Source organism: Salvia miltiorrhiza, chromosome 2 (genome assembly GCF_028751815.1).
Source record: "Salvia miltiorrhiza cultivar Shanhuang (shh) chromosome 2, IMPLAD_Smil_shh, whole genome shotgun sequence".
NCBI lineage: Eukaryota > Viridiplantae > Streptophyta > Magnoliopsida > Lamiales > Lamiaceae > Salvia > Salvia miltiorrhiza.
The window spans coordinates 74,860,211-74,876,763 of NC_080388.1; the positions used below are offsets into that span (position 1 = coordinate 74,860,211).

The window sequence follows — 16,553 nt, forward strand, 5'->3', positions numbered from 1 at the left end:
GCTGACACATCGATCGATTACTAAATCAAATTATACTATAGGACATTATATTACAATAAATTAGTGACCTTGAAAAAAAAATAGGAAGGGATAGCTAAAATATTTAGAATAATATCATATGTTAACTACTTTCTTTGATTATTTCATAAAACTATATGTTAATAAGTAAATAAGAAGTAACAAATTAGTGAACATAAAATTTATTAAACATAAATGTATGACTATAGTTGTGGGAATAATGTCATACGTTGAGCACATCAATCGATAACTCAATAAAAATATACTATAGAACAATATATTATAATAAATTAGTTAACTCGAAAATAACAAATTAAAAAAAAATTAAAAATAAATATAATTATGAAATAATATCTTACGTTGAGAACATGGATCAATTACTCAATAAAATTATACCATAATAAATTTAATGAACTCAAAATTTAAAATATAACATATGAAGGAATCACTATAGTTTTGTAAATAAATTAATAAAAAGAACAAAAAAAATAAATAAAACACAAATGAAAAAGAAAATGGAAAGGAAAAACAAAGCAAAAAGTGTACTATTGTACTGTAGTACACTAGTACGCCATCCGTGCGATGCACGACTAACATAACAATAACCGACATATTTAAATGAATAAGTATAAATATTAAATAAAATCAAAAATATAAATAAATGCAAATTATGTTTTAAAATAAATAAAATAATTCATATAATGAAAATTAACATTACACGTACATCATCATCATCATCATCATCGTCGTCGTCATCATCATCATCATCATCATCATCATCATCATCATCATCATCATCATCACCATCATCATTATTATTATTATTAAACTGCGATTTTCTATAAAAAGAAAAGAAAAAACCTAAAAAAAAACCCTTGAAAGCACAAGAAAAGCAGACTAAGGGTCGAGCCTCATTAAACCTTCTTACGGAAAACCCAAAGGGAAAAACCGTAAAAAGGAAAAAGAGTACTCGTCTACAAGACGAAAAAGAAAGAAGGAAAGAGCAGAAGAGAAAGTTTCCGGAATTCCGGCCTAACCATCGTCCCCAAACAATCCCGGCTCTCACCCTACAAAAACAAAAATCCAAACAGCTCGGAAGGCAAAAAGGCCGGTGAGACATCGTCGCCAAAAGTCTGCCAACCTCAAACGAGCCTAAACCAAAAGAAGGGAAGCTACACGGCCGGTTATACGTCGTCGCCGTAAGCACCCCCACAACCCACAACCCAACCAAACCCCACGAAGAAACGTAAACCACAAGAAAGCAGAAAGGGTAGCTACCCGGCCGGTTATACGCCATCGCCGTAAGCACCCCACCGCCGAAAAACCAAGCCAAAGGAAGTCGGCTCAACCCAACTAAACTCCACGAAGGATTAACAAATTAGAGGCAAAAGTTTCGGCCGGTGAGAAGCCGTCGCCAGAAACTAACCATCCTCAAACGAACAAACCGAAGAGACGTAAACCACAAGTAAGCAGCAAGGGTAGCTACACGGCCGGTTATATGCCGTTGCCGCAAACACCCCCACTGCCTAATAATAATAATAATTATTATTATTATTATTATTATTATACGTCATAATAAATAAATAAATATTTTCGTACACAAACATAAATAAAAAGTTGTAAGAAGAGAGAAAATAAAATATATTAAAATTTTCATAATTTATTCATTTTAAATTCATTTTGATGATTTTTTATATCTTATTAAATAATTTGTCACAAACTTAAATTTAAGATGCATATTCTTCATTAACCAAATTTGATGATCTTTAGAAAAGAATTAAATTATATAAAAAATAGAGATAAAAATAGATTTAAATAATTGGGAGAAGAGAAAGAAAAAATAGAGAAAAATTGGAGGAAAAAAAAACTCTTATTTTATATATATTATATAGATTATTGGAAGAATATTGTGACATTGTTTAAAGGATATTTTTTAAAAATAAATCGTAGTATTATCTCATCCATGAATTTTATTGTTTAAAACAAATATTAGTAGATAGGATAATGATTAATGAAAATATTTGTATTTTAAATAAAAGAATTAATAAAATAGTTTAACATCATTTCTAAAACAAAGTGGTATCTTGATTAGTGGCCATGCATATCAATATTTTGTTTCCAAAATTGTGTTGCAGTAATAAAAGGAAAAAAAATCTTTAGAAATTTTCCAATATAAATTAAGGGTAATTTAGTAACAAAAATAATTTAAATTAGGTAATAAATTTTCAAGGGCATTATGTGTGCACATATTATGTGTGTTTAGCAGTACTCTTTATTAAATTTATGATAAACATGGCAGATAAAGATATGGAAAATGGCATTTACAACACTTTCCAAAACAAAAAACTCTTTCAAAATCATTCCTAATAGTTCATGTTCAGTATAATGAAAACTACACAGCTAATTCATTTTAAGTAATGCTAACGAATCGATGAAATTAATTCATACAAATTTAAAAATAAATTTCAAGACTTTATGCATTTTTTTTGTTGTTGCAACAATTTGGATGAAAATGGGTGAAATATTTTCCCTTAGTTAATAATAACCACTATACAATATTTCACTACTTATGTAGAAATGAAGTTAGTATTATAATTTTAGACTTATGACTTGAGTATTGAATTGTTCATTGCACTAATAGCTAAAGACATTTTAAAAATTACCATTACTTTCTCTCAATTAGAAAGAAAATAATATCTAGAGCCTACATATCATCATGAATTGAGATGTCAAAAATGATCCAATTAATATGATTCCAATTTTAGGTCAGAGTAAAACATGTATTTACCTAATATTTTGGGCCGTATCATTCCCAAAATATACAATGGCCCACGAACGAGCCCATAATTATAATGGGCATTCGTGCCCTCATATTCGGTCTGAATGATTTTAGTTCGGGCCGACAATACTTGTAATGATGATAGAAATAATATTCAAATCACATATTATTACTTACTCTAGCTAACACAATATATCTCTAAGGTATACTCCCTCCTATTCAATTTATAAGTCGTTTTAGACTTTTCAATTATCTTCATTTTAATTGACGTTTTGAACTTTGAAACCAAAAATGCCTTTATGTATTCAACTATTTGTCTATTTCATTAATTAGTCCAAAACAAATTTATTTCTAAATAGCATTAACTATCATTAACCTTAATTTAGGTAATGCAAAAAAAAAAATAAGCATATGATTCGTTCCAAACAAGACATGTAATAACCTATTTTTATACAAATTCGGATTTATTCGATGCTACAATTGTTCGTACACGCGAAACTCAAGGAAATAACTCAACTTTCCTCAATCAACATCACTCATATTCACAAAAACAACAATCTTCTTGCATTTCTCTCTCTTTCTCAATCTCTCTCTCTCTCTCTCATGAGCTTCTTCACCTCTTGAATACACAATGCCAAGCAAGCTCAAGAAGGCCATTGCTGCCGTGAAAGACCAAACGAGCATCAGCCTCGCCAAGGTCTCGAGCAAGGACTCCTCGAATCTCGAGGTCGCGGTGCTGAAGGCCACGAGCCACGAGGATGTCCCCGTCGACGAGAAGTACGTCTACGAGGTCCTCCGGCTCGTGTCCTCCAACAAGATCCACGCGGCGGCCTGCGCGCGGGCCATCGGCAAGCGCATAGGCCGCACGCGCAACTGGATCGTCGCCCTGAAGTCCCTGATGCTGGTGCTCAGGATCTTCCAGGACGGCGACCCCTACTTCCCGCGGGAGGTCCTCCACGCGATGAAGCGCGGGGCCAAGATCCTCAACCTCTCGAGCTTCCGCGACGACTCCAACTCGAGCCCGTGGGACTTCACGTCCTTCGTCCGCACCTTCGCCCTCTACCTCGACGAGCGCCTCGACTGCTTCCTCACGGGGAAGCTCCAGCGCCGCCAGGCGCTGGAGGAGGGCTCCTCGCCCTCGGCTGCGGCTTCCTCGGTCTTCCAGAGGAGCCGAAGCCGGATCATCAGCTCCACCGAGCCCGTTCGGGACATGAAGCCGGCGATGCTCCTCGACAAGATGTCGTACTGGCAACGCCTGATGGATCGGGCGCTCGCCACGCGGCCCACGGGGTCCGCTCGAACGAACCGGCTCGTCCACGTGGCGCTCTACGCCATACTCAAAGAAAGCTTCGATCTTTACAAAGATATATCCGAGGGACTTTCCCAAATTCTTGATAGCTTCTTCCATTTGCAATACCAAAACTGTGTGATGGCATTTCAAACTTGCATCAAAGCTGTGAAGCAATATGAAGAAATCTCTGCTTTCTTCAGCCTTTGCAAAAGCTTAGGGATCGGAAAAATGTCCGAGTATCCGAGCGTGCAGGCGATCTCCGAGGAATTGATCGAATCTCTTCAAGAATTCTTGAAGGATCAATCATCCTTCGCAAACAAGCCGGTGGTGGTGAGCCAGATCACCGCACAGGCGCTGCCGCCGCCGGTGCGGACGAGGTCCATCCGGCGCGACAGCTACGGCGCGCTGTCGGACTTCTCGGCCACGACGGACGGCTACTCCGACGAGGCGTCCGAGGCCGGGTCCCAGGCCGGGGGCGCCTCGCTGGAGGAGCTGATCCGGGCGGCCGGGACGTGGAAGAGCCGCGGCATCTCCATCGATCTCGAGGCCTACTCGTCGTTCAAGCCCGACGACGTGTTCGGAGTGAGCGACACCGGCTCCAGCCGGTCGCTGCCGGTGACGAGCTCCGCCGACCTGATGTCGCTCGACGATTGGTCGTCGGAGGACGACGGCGGCGACGAAGACGATCAGGGTCGAAAGCGGAAGGAGAAATTGGCATCGTTGGTTTCGAAGAATTGGGAAACTATGCTAGCTGAAGCCACGTCATCGGCTGCGGCGACGCCTCTCATAGACATTAATACAAACACCTTCTGTGCATTCCCTGAAACCTCGCCGGCCACACAGAATCTGGACCTATTCGAGGCGGCGGCGGCGTCTGAGGCGCCGCAGCCGGAATTGCAAACGCCGGTGGATCAGCTCTACAATCCGTTTCTAGAGGACTTAACGGAATTGGCGCCGGCGCCGACGTTTCAAGCGACGCCGACGTTTTCTGCGGAGAATCCGAGCGTTAATTCGGTTGAAGATGATCCTTTTGCTTCTTGGGCTGATTTTTCCGGCGATCAAGCGGGCGGCGGCGGTGGCAGCGACAGCGTGGATCAGCAGAATTTGCAGGAGCAGCAGCAGTTGTGGCTGCAAAATCAGAATAAGATTCTAGCGAAGAATTTGTCTTAGTTAGTTAATAGTGTAGTGTGGATTCATTGTGACTGTAATTTTTGTTCTAGAAATTTGAATCTATTCTAAGAGTTTTTTTTTTTTTGTGAATTATATAAATAAATGAAGAAATTTAATAACTGCACCTCTAACTCAGGACTTTATGTCTTGGACTTTTAAAGATTTTTTATTATTAGATAAATAAATACTCCTATTAAAATTGTGTGATGGTAGATTCGATTTAATCCGCTACTTTTGATATCATACAATAATTATTATGTGATTTTTAATATCCATTTGAAAATAACCATCAAATTATTATGGGTAAATATCACTTTAAACCCTAAACTATTTTCGCACTATCAATTATATCCTAAACTATCGAAAATAATTTTTTAAACCTTGAACTATCAATTTTGTATCAATTGTACTATTCGTTCATTTTTTTAACTTCAAAAATTTGACGTAACTCACTGGATACTACAATATATTTAGAATCATTCTTTTTTTGACCTATATTATATAAAACAACGTGATTATATGCATTACTCATTAAAAATTCAAATGATGAAAAATGGATAAAGGGTACAATTGATAGTTCAAGGTTTAAAAAAATATTTTCAAGGTTTAAAAAATTATTTTCAATAGTTCATGATATAATTGATAGTGCGAAAATAATTTGGGGTTTAAATTGATATTTACCCAATTATTATTATTATTATTGTCGTCGTCGTCTGGAGATGAAGATTAAAAACTAAAAGTAAAAACCTCATTTTGAAAGTGGTTTTATTTTTTTACTTCATTTTCAAGAATTTCATAATCTAATTCTACATTGATAACATATTTAATGAACATAAGAAAAGATAACTTCTCTCAAAAAAAAAAAAAAGATAACTAGACCCGATAATTATCGTAAAATATTAGTTTTCAAGCAAACAAAAATGATAGTAAATGATAGTATAATTTTCTACACAAGAGTTCTAATGTAATCAAATGTGAAATTCATTCCTATAGTTCTTTACCATGACATGAGTGTCAAAAAATAATTCAAAGGCTCAGCAAATTAAACTCGATGAAACGAATTACTGATCACATCAAGCAAAAAACTGTCTGCTCATTCTACCTATTGATCTGAGATATTGCTGAGAAAGATTATTTTATAATTAATGAAATTTTGAATGTAGTTTTGATGATTATGGTGACGTCTTTATATGATAAATCTTGGGCGCTCCAACCGTTCGAAGAAATGTCCAACTGAGTCAGAGCTATATGAGAGGGCCAGAGGCACTCTAACTACCACTTAAATATTACTCTTTCCGTCCACGAAAATGTCACAATTTTCTATTTTGTTTGTCCACGAAAAATTTGTCACATCCATTTATAATAGTAGGCTCCACACAATTTCACTTACATTTAAAGTGAGATCTTACTTCACTAACAACTAACTCACATTTTATTAAAATTCGTGTTGTCCGCAATGTGACAAATTTTTTGTGAACAAAGAAAGCACTCCACAAAACATTTAAAAATGGGGTAGTCTTGGGTACAATCGGGTGTACCGTACAACCGGGTTGCACCCTCACTTAAATTCTAATCCGCATTTTGATCTGAACCTTAATCAGATTGTAGGATACACCCGATTGTACCCAAATTTTTGTGTTTAAAAATTAGATCCGTAATTATAATGAGATTATGATTTTCCTTTCGATTTTTGGATTAACTGAAACTGATCGATACATAATCAAAAAAAATAATTTAATTATTAATTAACTTTTAAATTAATTTGGTGATTAATGATATGAATTAGTGATTAATTAGGAATTAATTTTAGAGTATTTATAATTTAATGATAAAATATTAGTGATATATTTTTTTTCAGGATTAATTACGTGTAAATTCACGATATTTTTCATGATTTTTAAATTTTATATAGTAATTCACCACCTATAAATTTCTTTTTCTTTCCGAGGGTCACCTATAAATTTCTTCTTATTGTTACAAAATCCGGTCAAAAATAAATAAAAATAATATACTAATAATAATAATTTGAATTTTTATCACTGAAAAACAAAATACTACTCGTTTTAATACCAACGCCCCTCTCTCTCTCTCTCTCTCTCTCATAACTGCGCGATTCACGTGCCCCTGATTTTCCGACGATCCACAATCCATTTTCACGTCTCTCGCTACAAAACTCATGCAAATCTTCAACTCCTATATTTTCTCTCCACACACATCAACGGCGGGCCTTCATTACCTCTGCCGAAGCTAAGAAGCTGCGATTCTCAGCATCTAATTCAGCTCGCACCGTAAAAGCAGATATCTGCTCGATCGCGACGCTCAATATCTGATCAAATTTTCCCCTCGATTTAAGGTTGATGAAGCTTGTCGTCGCTGTTTGTTGTTTCGATCGTTCGTGCCGAGCATTCTTATGGAATTCCCCTGAAATCGAGCTGCCTTTCGTTTATTCAGGTATTTTTTTTTTTGTTTCGAGCTTTTTTCTGTTTTCCTTTATTGTTTATTGTAAATAGAAATGTTGTTGAACTTGTGGTGGTAGGAGGAACTTTGAGAGAGAAGCGAAGATTGAGGAATCGTAATGGCGAAAGGAGAAAAGGAACGCTGCGTCTTTCCCTTGACGAGTTTGCAAATTGGGTATTTTGCTTTGTTTAACCAATCATAGCTGAATTTTGGATTTTTTGGAAGCTGTTTGTGTTGATTTTGCCATGAATGCATATACACTGTGTTTTTAAAATTTTGATTTCGAGATTTTTAGTTTACTGTTTTTCTATGATTCAGTTTCATGATAGCGGTTTTTACACAAAATTTCTATGATTCAGTTTCATGCATACACTGTATTTTTATAATTTTGATTACGACTTGTATATCATGATGTCGAGGAAGAAATGGCTTCCCGTTTTTATTAAGGAAATATAATGAAGATATACGAAAATGGAAATATTTAGATACTATATTTTTCCTTTTAAAAAAAGTATGATGGTTTCCTGAGTTAATTTTTCTGAGAAAACATTCCTGCCACTTTATGGAGGTAAAGATTGGTTCCACTCTCTTGGAATGTGAAGCTTTTGCATTTCCCCTAAAACATTTTTTAGGGTGTGCATAATCTTATATGTTCAACAATGATCATGGCAGCCTATTTCTGAAATTGAATATGCAAATTAGGAAAATCTCACTAGTCATCACTGCTCATGAGAGGTGATCCTGAATTTGAATTCCATTTCTTGGATACGTCGTGTGTGTGTGTGTGTGCGCACACGCGTGTGTTCATCCGAACTCGGTGCTCTGAATAATTATGTAAGCTGTTTAATATGGGGTTCATATGCTTGTGCAGGGATTTGCAGTCTTACCTTTCACATCTCCACTTATTTCTAGCATCAGAGAGTGGGAATTTCTATATCTTGGTGGACAATAGGCCGTGGTTGAAAGATCTCGCGTCTCTATCTACTCACTGGTGGCAATTGATGGTTACTAAGGTTGCTAAAATTTTCTGTTCCATTATAACTAGCACAAGCAAGTTAACATAAGCTCAGTCAAAAACTGATATTTCAGAAGTACTTCTCATAACTCTACAGTCCAGGTTGTCCCCATTCGCGAACACAAGGGGGAAGAAGGAAAGAAAGATGACTGAAGAGCTTTCAGAGTTGCAGGCTTCTTCCCCACCACCTACCAGGAAATTAAGAATTCTCCGAGAGTGGTTCCATGTCATCGATGCTGTGGTTGTATCTAGGAAGGACGCTTTGCTTCCTGTGAAGAAGCTTACGAACTCATTGATTGCAAATGGCTTGATACAGAGAACTCTGTATGGATTCATTGTGTTTGAGGTTGCGTGGAGCAATGTTCGTGGAATCAACTATTTGAATGAGCTTCAGGTAGGTAGTGATTGCAGAGACTTAACTTTAGTTACTGCATTTAGAAACCAAGTAAGTGCCTGAAATCTGGTTTTTCCACATCTTGTTTGTCATTTTCAGACAGACACATCACTTGCAATAGAGGCTAAGATTATGAGAAGATGGGAATTCGACAGTATAGCACAAGCTGTCAGGAGCATAGCCTCGTGGTTTCCTGGGACAATGAAAGAACAGATTCTGTTGAAGAAGCATTTGGATGCCACACTAGGTATACAGCAAACTTACATGCATTCGAGATTCTTGTATGATTTCGTCATTTCATTTCATCTCCTTAGCTACATCCCACTCGTTACTTAGGTATCTCAACATGAGTTTGGCCAGTTTTATAACTATGTGTGGCTAAAAATGTCGATGGATCTCCCCCTAATGTGTTTCCTTCTATGACATTTAGAACTACAGCTTAACACATTAACTGGATTTTTTCAAACTCTAGTGTAACTAAGGTGTTTCATCATCACATTATATGCCTATATGTAAAGAGAGAAACATGAATCTATTATAAAGTTTAACCATGTATAGATTGCAACCATAAGTAATACAAGATGGTGATTCTTGTGCTCGTCAATATGACAATATTGGTGTCTAAAAAGTTCATAGGTATATAGTGAATCCTGCCCAATTCTCGTTCCATCTTTCGTTTCCAATCCTCCTAAAATCTTCAGGGCCTTCGATGAGTATTGTTCCTGGCTTCCTGCCAATCACCAGTATCTGTATTTTCTACCAAATTCTTTACTTTTTAACAAAACTGCAAAGTTCAAATTTGTATTCTATAAAGTCCAAGGCTATGAGTAGAACGAAACACATGAATGTGATAACAGTTCATAATATATGTTAAGAGTATTCTATAGAACTTGTTCATCACTGAGTTTGAGGTTGTTTCAGGATATGTTTACTATGATGCTCAAGAAAGTTTCCCGGAGACTATTGAGGCGGATGGGAACGACGCTATCAGTGATGCTACGCATGCTGGGAATGAAACTTCCTGCTCTCCAGATCATACTCCTAGTGTGTGTCCAGATACAACTGAGATTATCAAGAACACACACCATACGTCCCCTACCCGTGATGATCCTCCCAAAAGATGGAAGCTTTTCCGCTCTAGTCACTTCGAAGCTGAGCATGGTACTAGTTCTGGAAAAGCAAACAATGAACAGGATGGAGTCTGTTTGAAGACCTCTGATGGAAGTGAGAGTGAAGAAAAAATCGAGGTCACGAGCTACCGCGATGTTTTGATTCTGTTCAAGTTCAGTGATCCCTATCTCCCCTTCAAGTTAAAGGACATAATAATGTCAAAACTAAGGCTACTTACTCTACTTGAAGCTGGACTTCCATCTTGGGTCATTTTCCTGCAGTCTTACCCGGGATTTTGCCGCCTTTATCGGCCATGGATGTGTCCTCTAGCACGAGGTCTATACGTCCTTATCTCAGTCATCACTGTCCTCATTGGATTCTATGACTTGTACAAAAACGTACCTCTTCTTAAGGCGACAGTTTCTAGAATGTTCGGACCCCTCTTCGACTGGATAGATGCGTGGGATATGACTTCAAGGATCCAGTATTTAGGAACCATGCTGTTTCTTCATAACTTTCAAAAGGCCATGAAATGGTTCCTCACAGCAACAAGGACCATTCTCTCAGTCCTCTCATTCTTCATCTCGCCATTGGCTCGACCCTTTGCTGAGTTGTTGGAGCTCTTCTTCCCCCTTTGGAATATGTTCATACCAGTAGCACAGGATTTCTTCTCAGTGATTTGGACAGTGATCGAGTCTTCCTTCACGATGATAGGCGACATCTTGGAGATCTTCCTGCTGCCGGTGTGGTACTTCTTCAATGTAGCTTGGAATGTTGGTAAGAACACATGAACACATACTTTCTTCAACCAATTCCTTCTCTACATATGGTTGCTTTCACATTCTTGAATCCTTTTGATCTGTTGCAGCAACGAACTTCGTATACCCTGTAGCATATATACTTGTTTACGCCCCGTTTAGGCTGCTGTTCGGGTTCTGCAGCATTCTTTCGTCGTCGTGTACAGTCATATACGCCTTGCTTAGAGATGTGTGGATGTCTGCTAGGAGCATATTTAGGGTGACAAAGAGTGTTCACTCCACAGTGAGCACAGTTGAGATTTCAATGTGGCGTTCTCTTTGGAATGACCTTTTCTCTCAGGTGATTCACTGCAGAACTGAAAGTCTGAAACCTGCTTAACTACTGCGAGGTTTGCAGTTTTTGATGTATATATTATGTTTCTTTTCATCAGGTTTTTCGTGCTCTCCGAAGTATTCTCAATGGTTTAGTGGCTTTTCTTGCTGCCTGCAATCGGCACCGGCTTAGGTACAACTCGATTACTTTGGCTCTGATTTTCGTAGGGCTGTAAACGAGCTGAGCCTAAACCAAGCTCAACACATTTGACTTTTACATAGGCTTGAGCTTGAGCTCGTTAAAGTGTAGTAATTAGATTGAAAAATTCAACTTATTAGGCGCATAACATTGGAAAAAACTCGAGTTCGAGCTTGTGAACAGGCTCGAGAGCATGAAATTGGGCCTAGCTTGAGCTCTGTAATAGGTCCACGAACATGCAAACGAGCAAGTTTGTGAGCTAACGAATTGAGTACCTTCAGACTAAACGATTGGATCTTGAGCTGTGCTTTTTCTTGAATCGAGATCCAAATGGCTATCTCGTTTACAGCCTTGATTAGGAACAATCGATATCTCATGCTAAAGCATGATCTTGAAACGCAGTAGAGAAGGGGACTAAGACCTTCTTAAGTTACAGCTTACATGAAATATTCAATCATAGATCATATCCTAGTCTTATGAATGCAACACGTTTAGCTCTTTGGACGCGTACTAGCTCGTCGTTCTGACTATAATTTTCACGATGCAGTATCTATAATCATGCGGGGGAGTTCACACAAAGATCGTTAAGAGCTACGAGGAGTGCGTGGCCTCAAGAAAAAGCTGAGATTAGTGTGAGTCCTCAAAAGATTGACCCATATTTGAAAGTGCAGAAGTGATGTTCTATCTGATTTATGCATCCTGTGGCAGTTGACCCAAGATTCGAAGGACAGCACTCGTCCCTGGAAAGAATCCTCCTATCGAGTGAAGGAGTCGAAGAAGACCATGTAACATTTCTATCAAAGGTAAACACAGAAAGCTATCTTCAATTGCTAACTGTGGCCAAACTAGCAGTAAGATTGTGTTCAGTAGTGCAATGTGTGTAGTCTTTACAGAGAGAGAGAGAGAGATATTACAGAGCCATGTAGTTCTACCACCACACATTCTTATTATCCAAGCATGATTTCCCTTTTGTTTTTGACACTTGAAGAAAATGCATTATGAAACACAGTTATGAATGCACATGGAAAGATGAGTGAGTCCATATTGAAAAATAAATAACCTGTGACTTTCGTCTCCTTTGTCTATCATCCATTCACCAGTTGAGCTCTGCAGTCGATATAAAGCTTCATCCCAGACGAAGACTCGTTCGGCAGAATTATCAGAATAAGGAACGTATTATTCATAACTCACAAGGTATCGTCCTGAACTAGAAGAGCAGCATGACGTCAAGAGGGTTTGAAACTCAACTCGTGATCCCAACAATGCTCACGAGTTCTGTTTACTATGTACATAGAGAAACCGGATAGAGCTGATGAAAATGGTTGAACCAAAGTTACACATCAGAATATGTCTTCAATTTTTTATGTCTTTTACTTTCAATGGAGTGATTGTTATAGCTGCCTAAGAATTCCTATTTGTACATTCGTTTTGGAGAAAGAGAAGCCTTCTTGATCTGATAGATTGCGACTGACTAAGTTTTACAGGTCCTAAACAATCGTTTCTACGTTACAGTGCAGATGCAGATCAGCTTAGAGAAGGAAGGGGAAAACTTGGCTTTGGAAACGTCGTGCTTGGTGCTCCATAAATTATGATACCGATGTTTATTCACTAGTTGAACAGATGAAACAAAAAATCTATCAGGCATACTCCTTATACCTCTTGGAAACTGAGAATGACTTGGGCGAGTTCTTGAAGGCTGACGCATCGAACATCTCCATAAACCTCTGATCCGAAACCCTTGCTTTGGCTGCTGCAAACCGCTGGTACTCATCAAACACAGAAGTCAGGCACCATCTCTGTGATTTTCTCAAGCACCCGACGAGGCAACCAGTTCGGTGCTGAATGACCAGTGACCACATCCAATCACAAGTTAGTACTTATATCTGCAACTGAGTAGCTAGCTAGTTTAGTCTATAGAGCATGTATATTACCTTTCCTCGTTTGCAATGAATCAGTACAGGATGATTCTTGACATCTAAAATTCAGAAAGAAAAAAATAGAATAAAACAGAAGCTATCTTACAAGATTTAAGCATGCATAATCTAAATTCTAAACTGAAGTTTGATAGTGACATACCTATAGCTACCTTCAATGCTTCACGGATTTTGTCTTCCGGTATATTTACAAAGGGTTCCTGTTAAGCACGAGTACGTGTGATAGGTATCAGAAACGCGTTCCTTCTAGAAAACGTAGCTTGCTAATCAGAGTATTATAGTACTGCTCAATGCATAAGAAGATGTATGAACTCTTAGTAGTTAGTATTCTCTTTTATTCTCCTTTACTTATCACCATCTTCATCTTCCCCTCTCATTAGAACCTCAATTTTCTCAATATTTGAATCATAACATCTTTGATAATCACAAATCTTTGATGACCTTCAACCAGAACTCATTCTCCCTCTCAACCAACATTTCTATCAGATCACCACTTTTGAGAAAAAAATTTATTCAAGTTTCACTCTATACACAAACTGATCATGCTACAAAGCAAACAAGTCTTGAACTGAAGCAGCAAAACAACATTTATGGAAAAATGTTTACTTACTTTGCATCCCTCAATCCCAAACTGAAATAACTGAATCCCATTTGATTTGAGAAACTCAACGTTGGCGTCCGGGTACGGCTCCGGACACAAATATCTGCACACAAACAAACATCAAACCTCCATCACAGTTTCTCAACTCATCTCTCTCTCTCTCTCTCTCTCTCTCTCTCTCTCTCTCTCTCTCTCTCTCACACACACACACAAAGATCCAAACCAGTAGAACTAGAAGAAGGAATATGGATCATGGTTGTTTAGCCACTTGAGATAGAATTTTTAGCATAGTAAAAAAAACAGTATTTTAGTGTATTTTGGTGTATTTTAAGCAAGTGTTTTTGTAAAGAAATTGAAGGAATAAACGTTTAGGTCCGAAATTCTTGTTGACATGACCATTACTAAGATTGTGTGATGTAACTTTTGTCAAAAGTGATCAGTTTTTTCTAAGGCAACAAGAATTCGAATAGTGATAATCATGTTTAATCATATATGAATAACAATCATGTATATGAAACTTCTCGAGATCGTGTTAGGGCATAGCACAATCATGTGATGTGAGATTGTAATCTACTTATATATTCGTAATCTTAACTGAAATAACTGTATTTTAATCAAATTATTAGCCTAAAATGAATATTTTATATTTAATCTCATTTCTATACATTCTTCCCACACAATGACAAAACACTAAAAACGCCATTTCACACAATCTAATAGAAATCCAACAACAAAGATCTCTATAAAATTGTTCAAAACAGTTCAATCTAATTTTTATGTGCTCTGAAAAATATCTCGATTTATATTTTCACTTTAGAAATCCTTAATTTTAGAAGAAGAAAAAAAATTTATACCTCGTTTTACAAAATCCGACAACATAAATGTTACACTACCAAAATATATATTGCTAAATGTAAAATTGCATAGAAAACGATAAATTCTTATACTAGCTCACCTAAAAATTCGAAGAGGTGACATTCCGTCGTCGGATTCTATAAGGCGAAACGTAATATAAACTGGATGTATTTTTTTATAAAATAGCTAAAAATATAGAACATAAACTATGATTAAGATTAATCTATGTTTCCACACACTACATGAAACAAATTTCTCAAAAAAATCATGCGTGTTTTCTCTCTCTAGTTATAGAGAGAGAGAGAGAGAGACTTACATGATGGAGCGGAGGTTGAGGGTTTCGAGGAAGGAGAAGTTGTCGGAGTCGGGGAAGCCGGACCTGTAAATACCATAATCCACCATTGCGAAGTTGAGCGGCGGCGTGAATAGAGCACCGCCGGCCTCCACGTAGCTCTCGCCGCGAAACGACACCCTCAGCTGCCACGGCGCCGCCGCCTCCGCAGCTCTGCACATCCCGCCATTTCTACTGCCGCCGTTTTCTGCGCTGAACTCCATCATCATTTTTTTCTGAATTAAATTTATTAAAAAAATTAAACTGTAGCAACAGCGATCTCTCGCTTTCTGCGTTTAGTGCTTCGGATTCAGATTCAGATAAAAAAAAAGGCAAAAAGGATTGTTGAATCTAGTAAAAGAAAAATGGTGAAGAAGGCCCCTTTTGTTGATGGTTTTGTTGGTGAGTTTATTTATAGACGATTTCTTGGGCATGAAATTTTGACTGCCGCGAGAAATGAAATATGCGTGCACTCATCGATTTATTCGAATTATCTATTTCTCTATTAATATTTTATATTTCATGTTATTTATAAGGATAATTGCGATTAAATACACAATATTTTACTCGATTTTATAAATTTTGACTTCAAATACACGAATTTTTCGAGTACGTTTTTTAGATCATTTTTATTGGAGCTCAGATATTTCGAATGCAGTTTAATTTATTCATTCTATTCGTGTTCACTCTCGACCCACATTTTTAAAGGTATTTATGCAAAATCGTCCTAACTCTCTAATTGTATCATGCAAGTATTAAACTATAAATTTTGACTTCAAATACACGAATTTTTTGAGTATATTTTTCAGATCATTTTATTAGAGCTCAGAAATTTCGAATGCAATTTAATTTATTCATTCTATTGAATCTATTCACGTTCACTCTCAACCCACATTTATTAAGGTATCATGCAAGTGACATAATATGATTAAATCAATTATTTGACTTCTTGGTCTTGAATTAACTTGTTCCTCACGTAAATATACATGACAACTGGTTTTTTTTTTCTTTTCTTTTCATATACGAATTTAAATTCGTGATTATTGGACTTAGTGGTACCAATAATTGACTTTTGTATATGTTCATACACATATCCACAATGACCACTAACATTTGGTCCACCTTCATCAATTTTTCTTTTTAATACTAATATTTTTGGTTATAGTACCTCAAACATTGTTATCGAAATTATAATAATAAGTTTTGAAATATTATAGTAATACTAGAAAATTAATATTAAGTAAAAAAAAAAAAACAACAGATATTGAATATCAGCGGTGCTAAAAGCCTAAAATAAAGGCTCATAAATAATGAGCGACATTGAACGAT

The 16,553-nt window shown here is 37.0% G+C and overlaps 3 protein-coding genes across 5 annotated transcripts; 2 read left to right on the plus strand and 1 right to left on the minus strand.

Annotated features, from left to right (window-relative positions):
• The first annotated feature begins 3,235 nt into the window (after window positions 1–3,235).
• LOC131009416 (clathrin coat assembly protein AP180-like) lies at window positions 3,236–5,389 on the plus strand. Its single transcript, XM_057936729.1, has one exon. The coding sequence runs from the start codon at window positions 3,429–3,431 to the stop codon at window positions 5,256–5,258; it is 1,830 nt and encodes a 609-aa protein (XP_057792712.1). The 5' UTR covers window positions 3,236–3,428; the 3' UTR covers window positions 5,259–5,389.
• Window positions 5,390–7,333: 1,944 nt separating this feature from the next.
• On the plus strand, window positions 7,334–13,508 carry LOC131009414 (uncharacterized). Of its 3 annotated transcripts, XR_009096441.1 has the most exons (12): window positions 7,334–7,709; window positions 7,795–7,889; window positions 8,587–8,728; window positions 8,828–9,124; window positions 9,224–9,371; window positions 10,046–11,011; window positions 11,103–11,332; window positions 11,424–11,497; window positions 12,051–12,135; window positions 12,212–12,306; window positions 12,604–12,697; window positions 13,016–13,508. XR_009096441.1 is itself a non-coding variant. In XM_057936728.1 (11 exons), the coding sequence occupies exons 2-10, from the start codon at window positions 7,834–7,836 to the stop codon at window positions 12,290–12,292; spliced, it is 2,079 nt and encodes a 692-aa protein (XP_057792711.1). In that variant the 5' UTR covers window positions 7,334–7,709; window positions 7,795–7,833; the 3' UTR covers window positions 12,293–12,306; window positions 13,016–13,508. The 3 variants fall into 3 exon arrangements, 1 of the variants encoding a protein (XP_057792711.1); XM_057936728.1 differs by lacking the exon at window positions 12,604–12,697; XR_009096442.1 differs by lacking the exons at window positions 7,334–7,709; window positions 7,795–7,889 and having other exon boundaries at window positions 8,592–8,728; window positions 8,833–9,124.
• On the minus strand, window positions 12,852–15,899 carry LOC131009417 (probable tyrosine-protein phosphatase DSP4). Its single transcript, XM_057936730.1, has 5 exons — window positions 15,210–15,899; window positions 14,048–14,141; window positions 13,580–13,637; window positions 13,435–13,478; window positions 12,852–13,341 (listed from the first exon to the last, which is right to left on the minus strand). Exons 1-5 carry the CDS (start codon window positions 15,452–15,454, stop codon window positions 13,141–13,143), a joined length of 642 nt encoding a protein of 213 aa, XP_057792713.1. The 5' UTR covers window positions 15,455–15,899; the 3' UTR covers window positions 12,852–13,140.
• Window positions 15,900–16,553: the final 654 nt, after the last annotated feature.

Excerpts from the sequence above, each read along its gene's own strand:
- LOC131009414 (XM_057936728.1), top strand. The coding sequence starts at position 7,834 with ATGGCGAAAGGAGAAAAGGAACGCTGCGTCTTTCCCTTGACGAGTTTG. Across the intron at positions 7,890-8,586 it reads TTGACGAGTTTGCAAATTGG|GGATTTGCAGTCTTACCTTT; the intron begins GTATTTTGCTTT and ends ATGCTTGTGCAG. Across the intron at positions 11,333-11,423 it reads GGAATGACCTTTTCTCTCAG|GTTTTTCGTGCTCTCCGAAG; the intron begins GTGATTCACTGC and ends TCTTTTCATCAG.
- LOC131009417 (XM_057936730.1), bottom strand. The coding sequence starts at position 15,454 with ATGATGATGGAGTTCAGCGCAGAAAACGGCGGCAGTAGAAATGGCGGG. Across the intron at positions 14,142-15,209 it reads CTCAACCTCCGCTCCATCAT|ATATTTGTGTCCGGAGCCGT; the intron begins GTAAGTCTCTCT and ends GTTTGTGTGCAG. Across the intron at positions 13,638-14,047 it reads TTGGGATTGAGGGATGCAAA|GAACCCTTTGTAAATATACC; the intron begins GTAAGTAAACAT and ends CGTGCTTAACAG.
- LOC131009416 (XM_057936729.1), top strand. The coding sequence starts at position 3,429 with ATGCCAAGCAAGCTCAAGAAGGCCATTGCTGCCGTGAAAGACCAAACG.